The sequence below is a fragment of the Gobius niger genome (assembly GCF_951799975.1).
Source record: "Gobius niger genome assembly, chromosome: 13".
In the NCBI taxonomy this organism is placed as follows: Eukaryota; Metazoa; Chordata; class Actinopteri; order Gobiiformes; family Gobiidae; genus Gobius; species Gobius niger.
In genome coordinates, this window is record NC_136864.1 from 20,460,476 (window position 1) to 20,484,958 (window position 24,483).

The 24,483-nt window shown below is 43.6% G+C and overlaps 1 protein-coding gene across 1 annotated transcript; it reads left to right on the top strand.

Moving 5' to 3' along the window:
* Nucleotides 1-956: 956 nt before the first annotated feature.
* Nucleotides 957-18,783, top strand: nyap2b (neuronal tyrosine-phosphorylated phosphoinositide-3-kinase adaptor 2b). Its single transcript, XM_079570045.1, has 7 exons — nt 957-1,940; nt 4,569-4,770; nt 8,030-8,355; nt 11,939-13,009; nt 14,950-16,224; nt 16,319-16,419; nt 16,510-18,783. The coding sequence occupies exons 2-7, from the start codon at nt 4,592-4,594 to the stop codon at nt 16,792-16,794; spliced, it is 3,237 nt and encodes a 1,078-aa protein (XP_079426171.1). The 5' UTR covers nt 957-1,940; nt 4,569-4,591; the 3' UTR covers nt 16,795-18,783.
* The last annotated feature ends 5,700 nt before the right edge of the window (nt 18,784-24,483 follow it).

The following is a 24,483-nucleotide window of genomic DNA, read 5'->3' on the forward strand; positions in this document are numbered from 1 at the left end:
TGTGAGCTCCCAGCATGTGACCTCCAACCTTTAGCCTGACATTGACAGAATGAGCCATAGCAGTCGGAGGAGGAGCAAGTAAGTGAGGAGGGGTAGCTGTAGCCAGGGGTTAAGAGAAATGGCGGGGCAGGGTTGATGAAAACAACAGATCTCTGATGCCTAATCCTTTTGTGCCCATGGTGTTAATCCATCCGAGCAAACCCCTCTCCTCCGCTCACTCCACCCTCTACTCTACCCCCATTTGCCCACTGCCCCCACACTCCCTCCCCCCTTCCCCATTCGCCAGACGCTCCTATCGCATAAACAAATCGCTATAGAACTGAAGCAATACCCCAGACAGTGGAGAAAAAAAAAAAAACTACAGTTGCGTTTCTCATAAACAGAAAACTTGGGTTCAACTGTGGCTACTGGGAACACCGGCTGTCCTTTGTGCTTTGCTTGTCTATGCAAACATATTTAAATTTCCCTAACAGCCAGCCAGTGTTGTTGATTTGTGGTTTTGTTTTTGTTTTTTGGAGTGGAATACAGGTACAGATCTGATTTTGCGAAATGCACTTGAGTCTGACATCGTTCGCGCTCGAGGTTTTTTATTTTGTTTAGTTTTGGGTTGTTTTTGTTTGGTTTTGGTGGTCTTGTTTACAAGCTGTAAAGCAGAAGGGGTGGGTGAGATGCAGGTCTTTGCGAACGCTGTAGGAAATGGGGTGCTAGTGTACATTCTGTCTAATGAGGTCACACCCTGGCAACCCACTGACTCCTCCTCCCCCCCCCCCCCCCCCCCTCCTCTTCCTCCTACATCTCTCCACTTGGCCCTCTCTCCTGCACGATGCCCTCCCACTCAAACCCCCCCACCCCCGCCCCTTCACCCTCCACTCTGTGCGCTCTCCGTGGTGCTGAAAGAAGAAGAAGAGCGGGGGGAGTAAAAAAAAAAAAAAAAAAGAAGGAAAGGCTTACAGTGCAAAAGGCAGTTGGCGGCAGCGACACAAAAGCACAGGAGTAAAGAAGAAGATTGATAGAGGGGGGGGAGAGGAAGAAGAAGAAGAAAAAGAAAACACACACTTGCACGGAAGGTAATGACGAGCGAGTGACGCGGTAACGTAAGGTGGCCAGGAGCGGGTGGTGGGCGTGTTCTTGTTGTTGTGAGCTGTAGCTGGGGAAGCCCGGTGTCATCTGCCCAGGCGCAGACAGATAGAGGCTGCGAGCGCTTGTGTGGACATGCGGGATACAGCCTGGGCTGACAGGGCAAACCAAAAGCGAACTCGGGAATGCCTGCCATCTGCTTCTTGCACCTTGCTCTCAGTATTAGCGCCTAGAAGAGGATCCGTGCCACCTGCTTTAAAGCCCTGAATCACTTGGACCGTACGACAGCAGCAGAAGAGACAATCCGGGATGTAATTGTTTTGTTTTTGTTTTTTTTCTTGTGTGTTTTGTTTGTTTCATTTTCTGAAGAGGTGTGGGTAGGGTTTTTTTTCTTTTCTTTTTTTTGAACGCGTGTCCGTGTCATGCTTGTTGTTACGGGGTGCGGTCTATTCCTTTTGCGCTGCACCCCCCACCCCCCTCCACCGCCACCACCCCACCCCATCTGTTTCTAGCATGCCCAGATGTGTGAAGAAGTGACGCTTGCACCCGGCTTGGAGTTGACAGTGTGGAGCAAGGGGCTACAGCGGCTCCCCTTAGAGCGCAGGGGAGGAGGAGGCATCACCGGACTGTGCCCCGTGTAGCTCTCCTGCCTCTCTCTCGCTCCCTGGCACCGGCCGGGCACCTAGGGTTTCACTTCTCACTGGACCGTACAATGGATGTATGCCAATGTGGATTTCAACGCGCGGCGGTGCTCCAGCAAAGGTCAGAGTTTACGAGTGCGCAGCAGCAGCAGCAGCAGAGTGAGGAGGCAAAGACGGCAGAAGACATATCGGTCCACGAGCCAGCAGGGACACAGCCCCGTTGTGAGTATGCACGGCACCACGCACTTGACATAAGCCGCAAAAAGCCGCAAACATTTCAGACTTGCCCAGTAGGATCCACCATGCAATAGACCGGGCACAGTAACACTGCGTGTCGCCATCGGTACCTCCCTTGTAATTGATTTGACATTATGTCTTGGGAATGTCCACGCTGCCCCCTTACTTGACACTGTTGCTTAGATACAGTAACGGGGTGCCACTTTGATTTACTTTTAAAGCCCCCCCCCCCCCACCTCTCTTTGTCAATCAGATGTGGCAACCAGTGATGAGATGTAACGAGATAGATATCACCCAAACGGAGGAGAATGATGTGCAGATAAATCGTTTGCCGTAAAAAAAAAAAGAAAAAAAAAAAGGTCAAATTGCTTCATGCACGGCGCAGAGCTATTGCAAGGCAATCTCATGTAAAAGGCTCGGATGGTCCAGTGGGGGGGGGGGGGGATGTGGTGGAGAGGAGGGGGGGAAACAATGTGATAAACAAGTTGATTCCAGTGCAGAGTGCTGCTGCAGGCTTACAGGGATTAAGCAGGCAGGCTTAATTCAGCCCCAGCACTGTTTGAACTGCAATTGCCTCACGCTTTTACACATCTCCACCTCGCAAGAGATGTTTTATCCTTGTATAGCTTCAGATCTGGAGCCGTTTCTGCACGTCAGCGATAAGAATGGATAATGTTCTTTTCTTTTTGGGGAGGGGGGGGGGGGGGGGGGGGATCTTGCACCACTTGACACCAGGTTACTGTGCCCTAGTTTGAACTTGGAGGTGTCTGCATTTCTTGTTTGTTTCTCATCAGGCTTGTGTCTCAAAAAGCAAAAGCGGACACAAGCGCAGCAAAACAATCTGGTGGCAATTTAGTCGTTTATTAAAGATGTCCCGATAATGATTTGTTTTTTTTCGTTTTTTACATCACATGGCCTCACATAACCCATCTGGCTGCCTTCCAAAGCTCTCTGTCCTTGGCTTCCTATACACACACACACACACACACACACACACACACAAACATACATACAGTTATTACGACCCCCCCCCCCCCCTCCTCGCTCCACACACGCTCACACTCCTCGCTCACCTACGTAAACAAGTCTTAGCCTGATCTGAAAACATTGACCTACATAAAAGCATCTCCTTTCCTCCATTGGGCTCTCCAAAAAAAGAATTGCACACATGAGCTGTTGCACATCTGACAAGCCATGTTGCATGCAGTTGCACGTACTCGGAGGCTTATTTTTCCATGCATGCACACACGCACACGCACATCCGGCTGAAAAAAAGTCATTCATTCAGGTAGCAACTCGTGATGGGATTACTGGCTCTGTTCACGGGAGCCGAATCTTTTTTGGGATCTGTTCATTTTCAAGACGCCAGGCTGATATTATCTGAGAGGCAAACATACAGGGAGGCTTGTTTTTAGACAATCTACGTACAATAATGCATTTCGACTTTCAACCATAATTGAACAAAATAGGCTACAACTGCTCCCCCCCCCCCAATGGTCATGGATGTCACGTAGAAGCAAGAAATCATTTTAGACAAAAACAAATATCTTTATTTTTTAGCCTTTGTTGCGTATTGGGAAATCTTGGTTAATTTTATCTTGGTGGCTGCTCCCAGGGGTGCAGCCTTTTCAATCCCACATCTGAGCCCTGTTTGAACTTCAAATGAGGAAAGCTTTTTTTTTTTTTTTTTCTCTCTTAGGTTTATTCAGACGTTCGAGTCCGGTTAAAGGCAGCAAATAGGAGCCAGAAATAGCGCAAACAACAACTGAGAAAAACGAGCAGCCGTACGCATTCGCAGCCAATAAGAAAACACTCAAGCAGCATATTTGTCACTGTAACCAGATTGTAAGAGTGTGAGATTGCGAAGAATGTATCATGTGGCAAGACCTCATGGGAAAATGCTAGTGCGTGATGCAAGCCTCGCCACCCGTAATGTACCAATGGCCTATGCAGCAATAGAAGCATGGGATATTACACTGATATTAGCCTGATGCAACTCTGTATCATCTCTGTTGTTTCAGATTTGACTCAAAAACAACAAGACAAAAGGAAATATCCCTCTCATACAGTGGTGGGTAAAAAAAAACAGGCTTTGTGGTTGCAAGGAAAGGTGCATCAATGTAAAAAAGCATACCGAAAATGACAACAAATGAAGACAAGTGTGTAACAATAGGAAAGAAATTGGAAACAAGTTTGTGTTGTGGGATAACTTGCTCATAATAGTATATCTATTGTGTCTTAATCCTTAGATGTCAGTTTCACACATGTCAATAATCCTAAATATAGTTAGCAATCCTGCATCAAGTCCCATTTCTAGCCCCTGGACCAAAACATGCACAGCATTCTCGTGTTCCTGACCATAGAGCTAAAGAGTTCCTGGGTTGCACAGCAGTCAGCCACCACTCAGGTTTCCCTCAGGACAGATTTCTCTACGGCCGTAAAGTAAAAACCTATCCATTTACAAACACAATCAATCGATCAATCCCTGTTTACCCTCAGTGGACCTGTTCAACATTCCGTATTCACTAACATCAGCATGCTTTATTCACTGAGTATGCCTGTTTGTTGACACCTGCATATGTGTAACACTATTTCTATGTGTCTTCTCTGCAGAATGCTGTGGACTAACTTGAAGAATGATGAGTTCCAAAGAGGAAGAAACTCTGCGTTTTTTCCACTATGTTGAAGAGAACGGGCTGAGAGCCTACAATGGCCTTATAGCTCAGAACCTGGACCATGCCAGGAATGAGAGAAATCGGGCTTTCCTACTGGAGAAAAATGATAAAAAGCGGAAACAGGAGGAAGCCATAAAGAGGTAGGAACACAAAGACATTTAAACATTGTTGCTAACAGTAAATGCAGACAGCAACGGAGCGATTGTATCACTAATAGATTTAAACTAAACTAAAGTAAACCAAAAAATAATCATCACTAATTTGTGCTTTGTGTGCCTGTAATTTTATGAATTGCCTTATCAAGTCCTTTTGTGATCCCTGTCAAGATATCTGAGGAAGTGGGACAAGTAGCCACAGGTTCCCATGGGACTGGCTGGCTGCCATATTCTTGAGGTTGTCAGTGATGGGTTGGTTCACCCTTATCCATTGAGGATAATTAATTTCTCACTGTGAGAGTCTTATCTGGGACCTGTCCTTGAAAAGAGGTCATCAGTGCTCCATTTGGAGACAAGACAAGCTTTTAGAATTAAGAATGAAGCAAGTGTGCCGCTTCTAAAGTGAATGACACATTTATGAGCTCTCCTGGTGTGCACTTTACATAACTGTCCCGAACTGACCTAACTGCTGCAGGAAAATGTGTTAAGCTAATATTGTGACAACAGAGGAGTTTATGTTAACTGTTCTGTTCACTAACTGTACAGTTGATACATTTGCTTCCGTACTAGAAGAGATTCAAATAGTAAATACCAAAGAACAAGCATGAGGTGGGCGCTGGGACTGGCACGCGACAATGTTGCTACATGTTGTGATAATGAGTCATTTCAGCTGATATGCAGGAGAGTCACACTTGTCAGGAAGTAGCAATCTGTTGGAAACAAGGCAAAATGGTTCTGGTGTGATTTGTTATAGAGTGAAGAACCACCACACAAATATAGCATTTTCTAAACACAGTAGGCCTTACTGAACACTGTCAAAGAGAGTGTCCTGGCCTTTCGATATAAAAGTATTTGGAAAGATTGAATTCTGTTTTGAAAATGTTTAGTCTAGGGATTAATTTTAAATGATTTGAAACAGCCTGCTACATAATACTTGGAAGGTATCAGTTTTGTCATATGTTGGTTTGACTTCTGTGTCCAGGACAGTGCAATCCAATTTGGAAAATGATTTTATAAGCACTGCTTACATGTTTGCTCCAGCTGTCTGTCTGAGTTTTGGACATTTGAATCTAAATCTGAAGTGGGGCAGCTCTGTTCTATACATCAATACCAGACTAAAACAGTCTGCTCTGATAACTAAGTGGATGTTTTAATGGGTTGATGCCTGGGGAAAGTGCCGTCCACTGCCCTGTTAGCCTTCAACTTTCTCTCCGCTGATGCCAGCATTAAAATATTAATACGTCTATGAAGACTTTTTTAATGTGCCTTACAAGTATGTCATTGAAACAGGCAGTGTTTTTACAGTGTGATATCATATGGATCTGTACATTTGTAGGCAGGTTTTCATGATTATGATTATGATTAGGCATACTGCATGTCAATTAAAAAGCAATGCATCAGTCTCTGAAAACAGAAAGGCAGCTACATTGGCCTCAGGAGGAAACAGGTTCTGGGAGAAAATGTCTGAGAGTGTGAAGAAAGCATAAAAAGCCCAGAGAGAGAGATTAAGTGTAAGTGCAATAGAGAGTTCTGCCTGGTGACAGATGTAACTGCCATAGGCCAATCAGATCAACACATTTGCTTTGAGTGAGGCGGGTCTTCTTGCTGCTGCTATCTGACTTTTTCTGTTTCCCTGGAACTTGATTACAGAGTCACACAAGGATATACTGTCTGTCTCACGCACATGGAAATATACAGCTCAACTGAGGACAGCACGATCTCTTCCTGACGTAGTGTTCTCATCATGTCCTTGTCTGACTGTATTGTTTTCATTTCTTCTGCCAAACGGTGAGATGCACTGTGAGATGACCAGAGTGGCCCAGCGTGTCAAGTCTACCCGGTCCAACGGCACCTGTGGTCTGTCTCACAGCCAATCACTGGGCAAATAACCTATAAATAACTCAGTCCCCTCCACTCCAGCCACACACAATCACAGTGCCGGACATTTGACTTCACACAAATGGAAATGTGACTCCAACATTTTAAATAACATTTTAAATATTTTCCCCTGTATACTTGGCATGTTTTTAGCCACCTGCATTATAATTGATTGTATGGCTTTAGCAGTGGCTCCACAGGTAAAGGCCACTGGGCACTCCTGCTGGTTTTTATACAAAACATTGATTTGCCTACAAGGCCCCAGCGTGTCAACGTGCCGTGATCTGCACGTGTGCTTTATTATTGTTGTGCAGCAGCAGCTGGGTTTGTGTCTGGTTTCTATGGGTACCCTCCTGTTGCTAGGCAAGGATAAGCCCCTGACCAATGAACCTATTCCACCAACCAAGCGCCTTCTGTTTAGCAGCTGGCCCAGCGAAGGGAGACCGAGTCAGCAAAATCACACAGCAAGGGGTCAGAAGCATACACAAGCGCCACGTGTGCGTGAGCAACAAAGGCAATAACTACACATGCAAATGTATGCTTCCCTCATTTGCCTAAATATTTGCATCTCTGACCTAAACCTTCAGGTTAGACCTCCATCAGTCATATGCAGACGACAGCCGAGTCAAATAAACACATTGGTCTTTTGTTTTGAAGCTGTGTCTGTAAAAACATTCAATTTTCTCTCCAAATGACATTTGCGGAGCCCTCATTTCCCCACCATCACCACACAACACTCAGACATCATTAACTGTCCATTCAGGCCAGCCGTCCCTTTATCAGGATTGATTGTGTTCACGCTGGGGAACATCCATGGTGTCATTATGTGAGCAATGTGCCAACAGTGTCGGCCGCGTTCAGGGTTAAATACAAATCAATGGCCCTTGTCTGGTGCTTCCCAATAAACATTGCTACACTGCTCGCTCATCTTTCAAACTCATGTGAAACATGCTACCTGGACACATTTTCATTGTTTACAATCATTATTGTTACCATTCATTAGTGGTAGCTGTCTATTTTATAATGGTTCCACCCATGTTCATGTTTAATTAGTTTGAAATCTTGAAATGTGTATTAGTAAAATAAAATCATAATGACAAACTCGTCCAGTTCAAAGTTCCGTACTGAGTTGGTTCATTTAGCTTATGTTGCCATGCTTTTGCTTTGCTGGAACATCACTCACAGCCCCTCTACAAAAACCTGCCTCTGTCACAGTACAAGTTGAGGTATTGTAGTAAATGTATCCTTAAGTCCCTGAACGACATGTCAAAGGAATACATATTTCTTCTGCATAAGTTTCTCACAAAATAGAATGGACCGTATTTAGTTAAAACTGTGTCTTTGTCTTTCTCTCCTGTCACTTCAGGACGGGCGAGGACATTGCATCTGAAGGCAAGCACTTTCGCATGGGTTCAATCACCATGCCCGAGCCTCCTGAACGCGTGCCCATACCCCAGCCGCATGCCCTCGCCGGCGGACAAGGCTTCTCCGTGCGCTCCCAGTCGCTGCACTCTGTGGGCGGTGGGAACAGTGGAGGAGGAGGAAGTGGTGGAGATGAAGAAGTGGGGAGTCCTACCTCCAGGAAGCAGCCCCCGCCCAAGCCCAGGAGGGATCCGGCCACCAAACTGAGCATGTCCTCTGAGGCGGTGGACCACAACCCCACGTCCACCTGCCGCGGGGACAGATGTGATGGTGAGTAGCACTGGCACTTCACACCAGACTACTGCGGCTAAATATAGCTGTTCTCTGCTGTGTTCCCTTCAACCCGGCTTCTTCAACAATGACATGACATCTAGACTGGTTAATGCACACTCCACACAAGTCAAATATGCACTCAGTGGCCTATGGCTCCAGTGGTACAATGATAAATAATAATGATGAGAGAGAACAGCAAGTCACATGTTCACTGCCATGCATCAAGCAGATACACCAGGTCTGGAAAAAGAGGGAGAAAAGGCAAAATGGTTATTTTTCAGAGTCAGCAGATTTGTACGATTGTGTCATAATTTTTGCACTGATTTATGAAAAAAGAGTCACTGACCAGTTCCAAGCAATAGTAAACTCCTACCCCTTTACCCTTTGTCATTTGAATACCAATCACAAATTCACTGTCATCTTCATTCCTGGAAACAGTATGTCCTGAGACAGTCTTTTCACCTATGACCTATTGTCGTATCAGGGAAGAGTATTAACCTCTTATCCCCCACTTTAACCAAGCTAATTTTCTCCTGTTTGAATTCAACCAAATTCAAAAGCTTCTTGAAAAAAGGGTCAAAATGGCGACAAAAACAAGCTGTAAATGAGGATGAAAACACAGCAAAAAATTATCAAAAGAGCAACAGAAATGCAACAACAATGTAACAAAACGGCCGACAAAAAAGGGATGAAAAATCTTAGATGACTTTTGTAGGTCTTAGCTTTCAAATGAGGCATCACACTGGCCTATAGGCTGTAAGCTCCATCTGAGAAACTTTTAGATTTGGATAAAGCCAAACTGCTCAGTTAAAGCGGGGTTTAGAAGTTAAGCACAGTGGAAGTGAATGTGAATCTTGTTTGCAATGTGCTTTTTCCCATGACACAAGACACAAGGGACACTTTTTTATTCACCAAAGTGGTAGGCTACGTATGTAGCCATAGCTGCCCTTGGGGTAGACTGACAGATGTGGCTACAGAGATGTGGCACACACACACTACTCACCCAGTCTCCCATCCACTAACTGCTAACCTGCCTAGCTTCAGGAATATGATTGGGCTTTTGCAAGGTGGTATGGCACAAGACCCTGGCATTATTAACTTCAGAATCAAAATCACTGCTCGCTCAAAGGTGCATGGTGTACAGAGGGGAAAAGTCTAAACTATAGAATAGGACTGCCATGAATTATACTGTGTGTGTGCATACATATTTTGATTTGAAGTCATAAGAAGAAAGTAATAGTTATAGCCATGTGCTCAGTATCCAGATAGCAAGTAATATATATTTGTTTTATTTTCATTTATTTATTTTTATATGAATGAAAATGAAAAAAAAAATTGTAAGTGAACATCCCATTTGAATTACATGCCATTAAGCTTATAACATGAGTAAAACTAAACAAAAATTCTAAACAATCAACAAAAGTAGATGTACATTTAACAAATCAGAATTTACTTTTTTTTGTGAGTCTTTGTTTAAAAATAAGCTCACTCAACTGTTTCATGGGTAGAAAGAATAGGAAAGCAGTGATTCCAGTGGCTGCAAGAAGCCTTGACTCCATTTTAGTTTTCATTCTCTGTTGCCAACGTGATGGTTAGGGACTCGCCCAGCCTGGCTCAGATTGGTGGGGATCTCTCTATGTGCGCATAGATCTTCCTGGGCACCACGGCAACCATCCCACAGAAACAAGACCCCCTGCAGCCCAGCCAATCAAAACGTGACTGAGCGGCTCGGCCAATCGCGCTCCGGAGATGCTGCAGCCCGAGGCTGGCGAGCCAATCAGAGAGCCGGTGTGGGGGTGTCCCTGGATGAGGGGAGGGTTGCGTGCTCTGTAGCTGGCGCTCTGGCGGGAAGAAGGCGGAGCTTGCCGGTGCAAAATTCATTCAGGAGGAGCGATTGACCTAGATTCTGTTTTCCCCAGGAGGAGCAGGAAGGGGAGGGCGATGCGGGTAAACACATCCTCTACGGGGGGAGGGGGAGAAGAGGAGAGGGGACAGCAACAAGAGATGTATGAAGGGTTAAATTGACTGCCATCACCACTGAATCAGACCGCTGTTTTTCACATTGAAAGAAAATGTATCATGTGCAAACAGGAATGGTCCATCTCCCCCAAACGTCATAGCAACACTCCATACGCTCTTACTCACACATGCAGCACACATTTTATTCAATTGCAGACAAAATAGTATGCATGCAAAAGAGCCTAGTGGAAACGTGTCCCAAGACAGAACTCCTGGTGCCAGTTCCATGGCCGGATAAATGGAGAAAGTTGAATCAGAAAGGGCATATTCTAAAAAACATGAATGAAAATCACTGCCTGTTGGGTATTAATTGTGCTGAAACTGCAAATAGAAAATAGCATACATAAAAGACTGGAAATAAGTCAAGTGGGGAGGATGGTATTACCCTTTAGCTATGTTGCAAATAACTATTCTTTAGACTCACTCAGTCCTGCAACGTATATACTAGAAAGCCTTTTCTTGGGTTAAAAATAAAGTTACTAGAAATAGGGGAAAGTCGGGGGAAAACAAGGGATGACCACTTTCGGTAGAACGTTTTAAAACCAGTTCATGCGTCCCTAAAGCAGAAGCATTTACAGTCTGCGTGCATTCAGTGACGGTGGTGAGTCATATAGTTTCGGAAAGTGAGCGTGTGTCTAAGCCATCTGGCATCTGAATTATTAAAGGTTAAAAAAAACACAGTTTGAAGATTTCAGACATGGTCCAGCTCTTAACTACTCTCTGCCCCTGCTGTCAGAAAAAAAGGCACAGTTCGGACCCTACATTTCTGCTCTGACCTAAAAAAAATACAGCACACAGCAGCTCCTTGATGTAGAGAGGGAGTAAACTGCTATTAGGGCTACAATACGTCTTCATTCTATGCAGCACATCTGAAGAGATTCACTCCGCAATGCTACGTCACCACTATCAAAAAGAAGCTCCACAGTGTGTGACCCAGATTCTCTACTCACATACTGCTACGCTGCTATATATGACCTAGAAACATGCTTATGCTTCAACTATTCGCATATATATGACGAAAGACATGTGCTCTTAGCTATGAAAACTGACCTACCTTTGACCTGCCCCACTGCTCACATCAGAATATGAATATGAATCAAATTGTTATTTCCATAGTAAAGGCTTTCATGGTCAAGTGGAAGAGGATTGGGTGATATTTTTATTAGTTTTTTCAACACTTTCACAACGTGACAAGAGAAGAGAAGAGGATAAGTGCATAAAATGTGCAGTATACCCCATATTGTGATATTTGTATGTGTGTTACTCTAAAGCAGCCCAGAGGCTCAAAGCAAGCTCTGCTCCATAGGCGCACACACATTGGCATGTGCAAAACTCGACACAAATGTAACTAAACATGAATGCAACAGTGGTATTGTGGTTAGAGCTTTCGACCCAGATCAAAAGGTGTGTCCTTGAGCAAGACACCTGTCCATCATGCCTATGTATGAAGTCCCTTTTGTGTCACTGGAATAGCAGAGATTATTTATGTCAGTTGAAGTTGCCATTATGTTTAAAAGAATGTACCTCTATGATTAAATATCTGTGTTTTTGTTTTTTGTAGCACAAGGATGCAGCGAGGACTGCAAAAGGGTGCCACCCCCCAAACCGAAAAGGAATCCGAACACTCAGCTGAGTGTTTCCTTTGACGAGTCCTACATTAAGACCCACAGCAGTGGGGTGTGTACTCCCAAAGCCTTGCATCATGTCACCTCACCCTGTGACCACAGCACATCCTCTCCACACAGCGACGACAGCCCCACAGATGACTGCGAGGACGAGCCCGTCTACATAGAGATGGGAGGCATAGACATTGGTCCAAGGGAGCCTCTCAAAAGTGAGGATGAGGAGCCAGGGGAGTCTGTGTATGAAGAGATGAAGTACCCCATTTTAGATGATCATGAATACCGTACTGACCCTATTGGATGTCGTTCAGCCTGCCCCACTCCAGCACCCTACGACCCTGAACCTCTCAGCCGCTGTTCAACGCCTCGTAACATCCCTCTATGTGACATTCCTGCACCTTTCCCAAACCTGTTGACCCATCGTCCCCCACTGCTGGTGTTCCCTCCTGCACCAGCCCAGTGCTCACCCAACTCAGACGAGTCCCCTCTCACTCCCCTGGATGTGACCAAACTGCCCATGCTGGAGAACCAGCCCTACAGCAAATCCCCCACATCCTCTTCTGAGCCGCCCTCTTCAGCACACATCCGCAGAGAGCTTACAGCCACTCCGACCCTCACAGTGTCGGGACGCTCCTCTGCTCCTCCTTTGCCCTGCACACTCTACAAATCATCCTCTTCATCAAACTATCAGCGCAGCCACTCTGCCTGTCCTTCACCCGTCAGCATGGGCCGCTGTCTCACCCCCCTGAGCCTCATGCGGACACCCCCTTTCGACACTCCAATGCCTTTTCCTGGGGGTCTGCCGCGCAGTGCCTCTGCCACTCCTCATGGGAAAGGATCGCCTCCACAGGACACTGTTGGACGACTCCATGGCTCTATGCAAAATGTGTCAACAGGACGTTCCAGGACTCCCACAAGCCCCCTGGATGAGCTGACCAACTTGTTCACCACAGGGAGAAATATGCTGAAGAAGAACGCCAGTGGCAGGAAGTCGAAGGAGCCTGGAGAAAGTAAGTGATTGTTCTCACACATAAGTAAATACACTAATGATCTCGTAGGGTCAACCGGGTGTCACTACTTCTTTCGAGGAAGGTTACTCTCTCACAGACAGTAATAAAGTCTGCCAAGCTACTTATAGTCTATAGTATCAGAAAACATTCCAGGAATGTATTAGTGTATGTTAGTATGTTTGAGGCAGCGCAGTTTATCTCGACCCTTCCAACCAAGTCTTACAGAGATCGTATGTTTTAATCTGTGGGGATTAGAGAATCAAGCAGACACCAGGCCTCTAACCAATTCATCGCATTCAGACATCAGCCAGTATTAAGTCCAAATATGTAAACATCAAGCTAAATACAGTTTCCCATGACTCACTTAAGACACTGTCATTATAACTGTAAATCAACTTAAAATGACTGGTGAATAGTGAAGACAGACATGCTTTTTGTTTGCTCTAACACTATAATATGTAAACATGGTTAATGTAGGTTATGCATAAATGTTGTTGATTAAGTTACAGACAAAAAAGACAAGAAAAAAAAAACAGATCTTTAAAAGTTACATCCAAAACATAAACAGTATTTGTAACAGGATAAAACATCTCCACATCTTACTCAGTACACTTAGCAACTACAACACACGGCAACAGTAGAAGCAGAAAAATCCCAGATTCTTATTTGCAGATTCCCTCCCTATGGGCTTTTCAGCCAATTACAGCTCTGTGCATGGCTGCCTACAGTGGATGTTCTCTTGATGGGTAGAGTGGCTCTGAACACAGATCTACACCTGATCAAAAGCTTTCTCTCTCAGTTTTCATCCAATCAGCTTTCAGCCTGCTGCATGTGAGCGTCAGTGTGGAGGCAACAGCCTCGGTGGGGCTGGTAGATACTCGCACATCTTTTTTATGACCTACTACATTATATGCACTCTTACCAGATAGTAGGATTATTTAAATGTGTTTAGTTTCAAATGTTAAATGTCTTATTACTGTATATCACTGTTACTGCTGGTTTATGTTGAAAGACAGACATCTATAGCATGTCTTTACAGGGAGCAATTTGTTGCTTAAACCCACAAGGCATGTAAACACTTCTCCTATGCATAAGTCATATAGATTTACACATATGGACAGGTTGTGTTTTCCAGTCTTTATCAATTATTCATGTGCCTTGAATTCCAACACCTGTGTGTTCACACGGGGCCTATGGACTGACAGGTTATGTGCGCTTATGTACACATCTGATTTAATGAGTCCAAGGCTCCAAATGAACTGAGGTTTCGGTTTTCCGTTTCTGCGGCAGTGATGGCAGCGAAAGCTGGCCTGACCCACTTACCAAGCGCTCACACATAGCACACATGCTCACATAGCATGTGTGCTATTTTCACCAACACATATGAGTCTATGATGGATATTTGCACACGTCACACATTACACAGCTAACATAAAAATGTATCACGCATAAGTAGTTTTATCTGTGCTCGGATAATCTATAAAGTCTCCAGTGTTTTACATGAGTGACATACTTGTGTTTTTGAAGCAAATTGCTGCAGAAAGAAACAATGGTATATAATGTGCAATTTTATGTTATTCTATAGTTACATGATAAATGTGGCATATTCTAAATACCAGCTGAATAGTACGTCCCTTTCCATCAATGGCAGGGAAATCGTGCCTCTCTTCACATCCCTTTAAATGGGTTATGAGCTCCCCCTGGTGGTCTTTGTAGGTAAAACGTGTTGTATCAATTATTTTATACACCAAATGCATCACATCGATGCCGTTGTTGTTATGGGGTATTATATGACATGTGATTAACATTTAACATTGATTGCATTACTTTACCATCATGTTTTAATCTACAAAATTGATAAAAAATGTTCTGTTATGGGTTGATCTTGTCACTGTGACTGTGGTATTTGACATTAGCTTTTGTATCCTCTCGTTCAACAGCCGAGTCAAAGAGCAAGTCCCATGGCGAGTCCAAGCGTGAAGGCAAAGAGAGGCACAGCCACAGCAAGGAGTCCAAACGGGAGTCCAAGGATCGCCATGGACACAAGGAGTCCTCTCACCGGAGGGACAGAGAAAAAGACAGAGACAGAGAGAGGGACAAAGACAGGGACAAGGACAGGGACAAGGACCGAGACCTGTCTCACCGACGCAACAGCAAAGACCGGACTTTAGACCCTCCTCTTGTCCGCAGGGATAGCCGGGACCAGGGCTGCAGTAGTGTTGAGCCCATTCTGGTTCGGCGGGACTCCAAAGACAGAAGCTGCGGCTCCCTAGATCATCCTGGCGCGATAATCCGGAGAGATTCCAAGGACAAAGGGGCCATCAATGGTGACATGATGGTCCGGAGAGACAGCAAAGATAGGAGTACTGGACCGGGTATGGACCATGTGTCACGACAGGACTGCAAAGACAGAGAGAGACTGTCAGATCAGCCTCCTGAGCTCCTGCCAAAACAAGATAGCAAAGACAGACTCAGGAATGGGGTGGACTGTAAACACGAGAGCAAGGAGAGACTGCGAGATCAGCCACCAGAGCTGTTACCGCGGCAGAACAGCAAAGAAAGAGCTAGGAACGGTTTGGACTCTCACTATGAAAACAGAGACAAACCTCCTGAACTTCTTCCGAGGGAAGACAGCAAAGACAGAGCGAGAGGTGGGGTAGATTATTGGCACGACCAAAGGCCAGATTTGTTACCAAGACAGGACAGCAAGGAGAGAATGAGGAACGAGTTGGAACATAAGCACGAAGGTAGAATAGACCAACCGCCTGAGATCATTCCCCGACAAGAGACTTCCAGAGGCCATAAAGAGAAAAATGGCTACCCTTCTGAATCCAAGCAGGATGCAAGAAGTAGTCACAATGGAGGGGATGTGCCTCCGCCTCTTCTGCCCAGGCAGGACAGCAGGGACCTCAGCCGCACGGGCCTGGAAGTGAGGCGAGACAGCACGGATCGGAATTTGAATGGTGCGGATAAACATCACTACGATGTAAAGCATACCCGGAGCCCCACCGCACGGGAATATCGGAGTGAGAAAGAGCGGGCAAACAGACCAGACAGCACCCCGCGACGAGAGAAACGAGGTAATTACACCACGGACCAGTCCAAAGCACAAGACAGGAACGGCAGCACAACGCCAGGGCAGCCTTCATCCACGACCACAGCTACACCTACTCGCCAAGGAAGATCTAGTGGGAGCCCACCAATAGCAGGAAATGGTGAGCATTGAATCTGTTATGAACTCACACAGTTGCATAATTACTATAACTTTCCAACCAAATCTTCACTTATGTATTTGTTTTTACTTTCTAGATGTAAAAGGAGCATCCAAATATGGTCACTCACCCTCAGTGTCAGCAAACCCTTCTCCAATGGGGACCCCTCAGAGAAGAGCAACTGAAACTCACAGTCAGGTAAGCAGCTTTCATGGAAAACGTTGTACATTTATTTGGAATATAATATGATGTGAACAGAGCACTGAATGAGTTTTTAATTTACCTCAGATGCCCCAGATGCCCTGGGTTTGTGGGGACACGACCATGCTGGACCAGATTGAGAGGAAACGCACTCTCTGCAAGGAGATCCGCTCCAGGCAGCACCCACAGCTGCAGAAGTCTCTGGAGAGGCGGTCCCCAGACCACAGTGATGACAAGCATCAGGAGCACAATCAGTGCAAGCAGGAAAGCACATCTGCTCTCCCGAGCTGGAGCAGGAGCAATGGGGCCAAAAAGATCCGTCCTCCCCCCTATCCCACTCAGAAAGCAGTGTTTTGGGACACAGCCATCTGACATTACTGACACAAACTACACACCTCCCTGCCACACAAGCCCATACTACCCCACCCCACTTTCCTCTGGCTTGTCCTCAAGTGCCCCTGCACATCACATCAGGCGGACCAGCCTCTTAGAGCACAGAGGGGTTATGTTGATGTCAAAGGACAATGGTGGAGACCATAGCAATATTACTGCTTGTTCAGGTTGTCATGTTTTCTTATCATCACTGGTGATATTTGATATTTTTCTATTTGCCGTTACTGGATTCTTGTAAAATAATAAGTAGAATAGATATTTGATGAATAGATATTTTCTAAATCAGATGGCGATTTAAAATCAACTTAAATTATGTATAGTAGATATTAGATGGAATCTAATGTTTGTTTTTGTTTCTGTTATTTTACATTTCAAAGCATAATCTATCAATACTGTACTGTAGTAGCATAATTTCTTATGCCCAGCTCTTCTTGCGCTTAGAAGCACTATAATGAATGGACAATTAAATTCTGTCTTTAATATATTCTTTGCATTTAACTGTTGTATTGTAAATGGAGGCGTTGCATCAGCGTGCTTTAGATTCCGGCGCCCCTCATGCCTGGTCCAGTCTGTTCTAGAATGTACAACAGTTATGTCCTAGAACTCAACAGGAAATTCTCTGTGCTGCAGTTTGTATTTACAGTAAGAGCTGTGTAGTCACTGTGTCCAAGCCTTTCAAAGCAGATGAACGTTTGTTTTTCTTAAAACTGTCGGCTGGCATGTTGTAATGTAGCAACAGAGTGTGACATGTTTCTGCTGTAATCTTTATACACTTCGAGGGTGGGTTGGGAACTTAGTAAATTAGAACATACATTATTTACAGTATAATTTGCATAACCAGCCAAAGCCTATTAAAGCGAGAGGGGTGTGGTTGCACTTTGGATAGCTGATTTCTCAAAATGGGGTGGTGTGGATGGCTGGTGAACGCCAGTCAGCTTACTGTATTTTGCCAAGCACTCTGTGAGCACCATGACACAGTGTATATACTTGATGCCAACAACCAGCCCGTACAATCAACACCTGAGCTTTTAGTACAGTACTTAATTTTACTGCAGATTATAATAGCCATATGCACTTGCTTAAGAAATAATTTTGGAGATTATGCTTATATATGTATTTTATAAAAATGACAGAGCCAAGAGCTGTGCCATGGAAGTTTGAACTCATTGGCAGAACGGTTTAGCCTCAGGAGAAAGGCTGTGTGCCACACAGTTAAATATTGGTTATCTGGTCTGTAACATTCCCACTTGAATTGGCTGGAAACCAGTATTAACATCAAAGAGAAGAAGGACCTATACCATGGCAACAGCTCTGCTCAGTTACAATGACAATGGTTGCACAAGGGCCTACAAATTTTTTGTTAAAAAACAAAACTGCACTATCTATCATCTTCCATCATATTCGATCAGGCTGGTTACATACCTACATAATCCTGTCCCCTGCTCTCTCCCTCTACCTCAGCCTCCTTCTCACATTGTCCAAACTGGCTCTCATTTGTACAGCGAAATGCAGTGTGGCCAAAAAGAATGGGCTGACAAAACACTAGCCCACAGATTGCTAGTACAGTACCCCTTTTCAGAGAACCAACACGAGAGAGGTCCCTCTGTAGTGTACATGTATGTGTGTCTTTGAGGGAGGGAGCCGTGTGAGAGTGTGCCAAGCTACAATGTATGCAAGTTGAATCTTTCAAATGATTGTTTTAAGAATTTCACTTTGCCCTCTTCATGATGTGGTGGGTGGACATTGGAAATGTATAATGATGATGTACAATCTTCTTGTGTGTATAAACGTGCACTGTGAAAAGGTAGGGAGAGCACCGCACTGTCAGAGTCCTCTGTCTTATTGCACTGAGTGTTCTCTTGTTTTGCATAATAAAAAAGGAAAAACGTGTCAGAGGAAAAAGTACTGTATTCTGATTGTCACATGGTTTCTGTTGAGAGAAATAAATAAATATGATCATAAAACCTGTTATGACAAAATGTGATTTTGTTTGTTTTCGTGACTGTGATTGCACAAAATGATATTATCTATTACTGGAGAGCTGGAAAGAAACGACTATTTCCAAATTAGTTCCATTGAAAGATAAATAAGTAAAATAAAAAAGTAGAGGTTTGCTTGAGTCCACACACAGACATTGAGCCTACGTGAAAGCACTGTTTCACACCATATTCTTGTGTTGTTCTGGAAGGAGTGTGCCCCAACTGTAAACTCCTGGCCTGCATAACTGAATAGGCCCTGCAGAGGAACAGACATGCAAGTGTACAGTATTCTGGCTTTCAGTCATGACCCAAATCTCATGACCATATGTGAATTCGGCAAGATTTTCCGAAAACATTCAGACCTCTTTGTTTTCACTGTAGTTCGTGGGGCAGTGAGCATTTGCTCGTATTCACAAGCTGGACTATGCGCATGGAGAGAAACAATTTTGTATTACTATACCTGATCCCTCATTTGCAAACAATGAAAGAGGGAGGAGATAAATAAGTGGGTGCACACTCATTGTTCACTTTCCTAATACGTCACAATATCACAATTCTTAAATCATAATGAGTTTATTGGCCTGTTTCACAACTTGCAGGTTCACTTTTCAGGTCACTGTCACAGAGATGCCTGCAAGTTTAGAACATTGATACAAATACTTTATAATTAGATGCAGTGTTTGGTTTACAATGCATTGAAGGAGGTGAAAACTAATTTGGTTCTAAAACTAGAATAAAATCACGTATAGGGACTTTAATATCCTTAGATTTTGGGTCAATGCACTGATTATTTTTAACTGATCAAATCCTCATGAGTTCATGTTTTACTATTATGATCAACGTCATAAATACCACAGATGCCGTAATGATGAATGAGTTTGTTGTTGTTATTTCTCCAAATAGCGTTTATAAGCTTCATGTTTATCTGTTGACTATGGTCATAATAAAACTTATGTTCGCCTTGATATAAAATAGCCACTAGAGGGCGGCAGACATTAACTTCTGAAAATGACTTCGCCTCCAAACAAGGATTCAAACAAACGATTTCAAATTCATTACTATTCACAATGTTGGCCCATATCTCAATTGGAATCTGACTGTGTGAAGTCCATATCTGTGTGTGTCCAAGAAGTGCACTTTTCTGGACTGTGATGTCTGTGATGTTTTGCTTCACTGACCACGGGCCCAACTGATGACTTCACCCTCCAGGTCTTCTCCAGCTCTTCTTTAAACCCTATTTCTACCTTCTCATGGAGCATCCAAGGACCTCTTCCTACTTCAACCTTTGTCTGAGACACTAATGTTGCACACCAGCTGTGTGGACAAAGTATTTAACGTTTGGTGTTGCCTACGCACGTGTGCAAACCAGGGTTGGTTAATCTTAAATGTAACTGGTGTGTTGGTGTTTGTTTGCGTATTGATATTGTTTGTTTTCTTTTTCTAGATTTCTCTACGTTGCATCTTTCCAACAGATGGCAGTAATGCGCCTTTTTATTTCGGGATTTATTTATTTATTTTGTTTGCATTTGGGGTTGAAACTAAATGATCAAATAGATTTTAATTTAGTTGTATGATTCCTACGGTTTTCTGTTATTGTCAGCGGTCATTGTAGCACCGTTTGTTTTCATTACAGCCAGCCTGACAACAAGGTGACTCATTCTAATTGGTTTTCGAAATCAGCATGACCTTGCAATGTGTGCAGGTTTGCACTAAAAAAATGTGACCATTTTTTGGAGTAGCCTATTTATTTACTGGCAGACAGCAGCAAAATGTGGCAGAGTGGTAGGTGTTAACCCTGGGACTGAGTGTGATTCCATGAACAGATGACACACACTTTCACTGAGAATAGTGTGGCTGCCAAACAACGCCACCCCAATTGCAGGGACTACATTTGATGGAAATCCAAAGGCACACATCGAAGTATTGCCAAAGAGGCACCAGAGACAATGTTCTAACTTTACAAGGCTTTATTACCAAATGTATGACAATATATAGAACTTTTTTTCTAATAATTCGTCCGGTTAAATAGGCTAAATGATACTGACACTTCTCTTTTGTCTGCACTTCCAGGACCAGATGGGACTCCAGGTGGGCATTTAGGAGGTCAGCGACATCCTTTATTTCTTGTTCTACATAAATTCGTCCCCATTTTGTTTCATTTAAATCTATAGTCCGATTCTTCATAGCGTGTGACTTTCCAAGCGTCTGGCAAATGACAGATTGTTAATGCATATACTGTAACTGTACTGTACTGTAAGTTTCTTCATACTTCCTAACGATCACTCGATTATTTAGGACAGGTTTTCAAGGACGGATGGAGGACAGTGTGAAAGGAAAGAGATGGTCAACAGGTATGATGTGCTCCAATCTTAAACAAAAAAGACATTGTAAGTATAACATAGGGATTCGTTTTGACAAGAAATTGAGATTAACATTCATTTACATATTACTGGTAATGAGCCCAATAGCTGCAACGTGGAATCAATAAAGCAGGGAAGTGTGTCTTTTACGCTTCATCATGCATGCTGCAGGCAAATCAGCACGGTTGACAACTATGTTATCCCAGAAGTGTAGTTTATATGATATATCTAAGGTTTTTTGGCAGTCTCTAATCAGGAGAGAGCTCTTGAGACCCACATTGTACATTTAGATAAATACATTGTTTAGTTTGCTTGTTAGGTTTGTTGTTATAGGATGCAGTAGTAGTGGAACTGCAAGAAGGCCTATGTCATGGTCACAAGAAAACGCAAGGTGATACTAAAACAGAATTTCAGAGAGAGTGAGGACATCAGGTGTTTATTTCTGGGTTCAGCTGCTCCAAGAATGAATCCATTATTCCTCTTTACAACGCCGACCTTTCTTGAAGGTCTCATGAAAATGTCTCTTTGACATTTTGCGATACTTCAATCTAGACCAAAAAAAAAAACAGTTAGAGAGAAACAACGTCATACCCTTAAAATTCAGGTGGTGATCCAAGCACAAGTATATTTAGTCATGATCCTGGATAGAATGGCAATCCCCATAACAAGTGGAACCATTCTGTGCTACCAATACTTTCACCCAGTAATAAAATACAGTATGAGTGAGAAATAAATACCCCACGTCAGGCTTTTGATATAAAGCAGTGTAACCTGGAATGATCCGCAATCTGGAAAAAAGAGTAAAGGAGGGAAACGATTACAGAAACATACATAAATGCCATTGTTGCTCCTTGAATTCCACCTTGAATTAGCCGATGCTGTGTCGCCTGGTGCAGACATGACATGACATCACACATCAGTCAGCATGGGGAGGAACACTGAGCCAATAAAGGGCTCTCATAGCCTTCTTAAGAAGATTATTCGGCTCCGATAGCGCTCTTACTAATTGTTTAGGCAGCGAGATTGAGCGTCTACACCTGTGTAATTGGGTTAGAATGAGGGTTTTGTTGAGAGCTCGATATGACTCAAGGTTGTCTTCCATCTGAGAAGGACGTGTCCTTTTAGTTCCCTTCACCTGTATGTGCGAACAACCATTCTCTTCATATATGTATGTTAAAAGTCTAGAGATAAAGTGCCAGCATAATCCTAACTGTAGCTACGTACCCGAAATTAAAATAAATGAGGAAATTGAATTGATATGCTATTTTTTCCCCCTCCATTGCTTAGCCCTAATAATCTTAATACTCAATTTCACACTGTAAATACAACTGGAAAATGTGTGTGAGAAACAATGTATTTATTAAGATCTACATGGCGGACATAGTAAAGCGAACCGGAGCAGAAATCCCATTAGGGAGATTCATTGAACAGACTCACAGGAGTGGAACAAACGATATGTTGACCTTTGAGGCCTCCACTATCCATGGGCCCTGTTCAAATTTATGGCACGGTGGTCCTAATGATGAAGTTAGTGGTTTGCCCTCAGCTGTTAATGCTTTATTGGTCATCATGGTTGTCTTTTCAATATGCCGTTTTTCTTTGTGCTGGTTTGAATTGTGATAGCTCGGTATGACCTTTCCTGACATCTGTTTGGTGGATTAAGATCTTTAGAATGGTGACACTGTCCATTAGAGTGAGTAATTACGATGGTTGTAAATGACATAATGATGTAGTTCCTCAATGGCAACAGCCTCCTGAGCCCCACGGCTGGCCTTTAAAAACAGCATGCCTGAACGGGACATTTTAGTTGAGGTTGGGGCCGTGATGAAGATGTTTGCAAGAAGGATGGGCGCAGTCTTGTACTTGGTGACACTTTTGTGTTTTTCTGCATGTGCCGTCGAAGATTTGGAATGGAAATTAAATGATGGGCAGCTTCCGAGAGAAAAGCAAGATGATGTGGTAAGATTTCCTGCCAACAATTTATTTTTAAATGTTTTGGGGACATATGGTTGTCTTTATTTTACATGGTTTCTCACTACTCAATGCTCTTGTGATCATGTTTAGTACTTTGTAGCGGGTATTTGCTTTCACTGATGAGTATTAAAGTATTGTTAATACTACTAGTTAAAGAATAATGTATAGGCTAGTTAAGTCACAAAAGACTAAGTCCGTCTACAGGAGCTAATGGTCAGGAACAACACGACACATTTCATTTCAATTTGGTGCAGGCACCATATATTGAATAGTGATTAGAAACAAAATATTTACATAACAGAACCAAGGGAAAAAAATAGAAAACCCCAGAATATTTACACACTGCAGTTGAACCGGTAATTGATAGTTAAGTGCACTGTATTATTATTAGCTGGAGGAATATGACAATAAAGCTTAGCAAATATACACACACACAAACCAAACAAAAAGAATTGTCCAAAAACAATTGGTTTCGTTCAAAACAACCAACGCGACAACCCACGAGGGTTTGTGAGAGTTCAAAGTTGCAAGTCCATGTTTTATCGTAGGGAAAGGGGATGTGCAAGTGAGGTGAAACGTCGGTTGATTGAGAGTGTGTGGAGGACAGGCTGCGAACAACCCTCCTACCAGACCAGCAGGGTGGCTGTTCAGTGGATGCAGCTCAGATGGTAGGCTCCCAGCCTTAGTTCAGCTCGCCATCAATTGTCTCCCAAGAGACTGAGAGAACCTGGCCTGTAACACCACAACAGACCAATAAATAATAGGGCTAAGGTTACTAAGTTGATCTAACTGTAGCTAATGTTCATATCAATGTCAAAGTGTACACAAAATAAACAAATGTATAAACAACAACATGAAGAGATTGACAAAACAGTCAAAAAGTGCCATATTAGCTTTGCATTAGCTACACAAAGCTCATAGAAATCCAACAGTACTGCATAATCCAATTATCTCAATGCATGTAAACACACTTAGATCTGTGTGCACAGAAAATTACTTTCGTGACATGTATTAAATACACTTTAAAAAGCCAATGCCACTGCTAATGCTAACGCTCGGCGCCGCTAGCTTAGCATTTAGCATGTAGCATGTAGCTCATTCATTCATTCAACTTACTCACCAGTTCCTTTACGCAACGCAACACGATGGCGGCGACGGATACCCTGCAGCCCAGTAGGTTGTTCTATAAGTTACAATAATAAGCTTAACTTAACAGGCATGAATCGAATCGAGCACACTAGTGAATATTTTGTAAGGCACGAACCTGTCCGCAGCTGTCGGTCGGCTTCCCCACACCTCTGAATGAGGAAGACGCCGCAACCAGGTTAAACACTAGTGCTCCACTGCGCTATTGG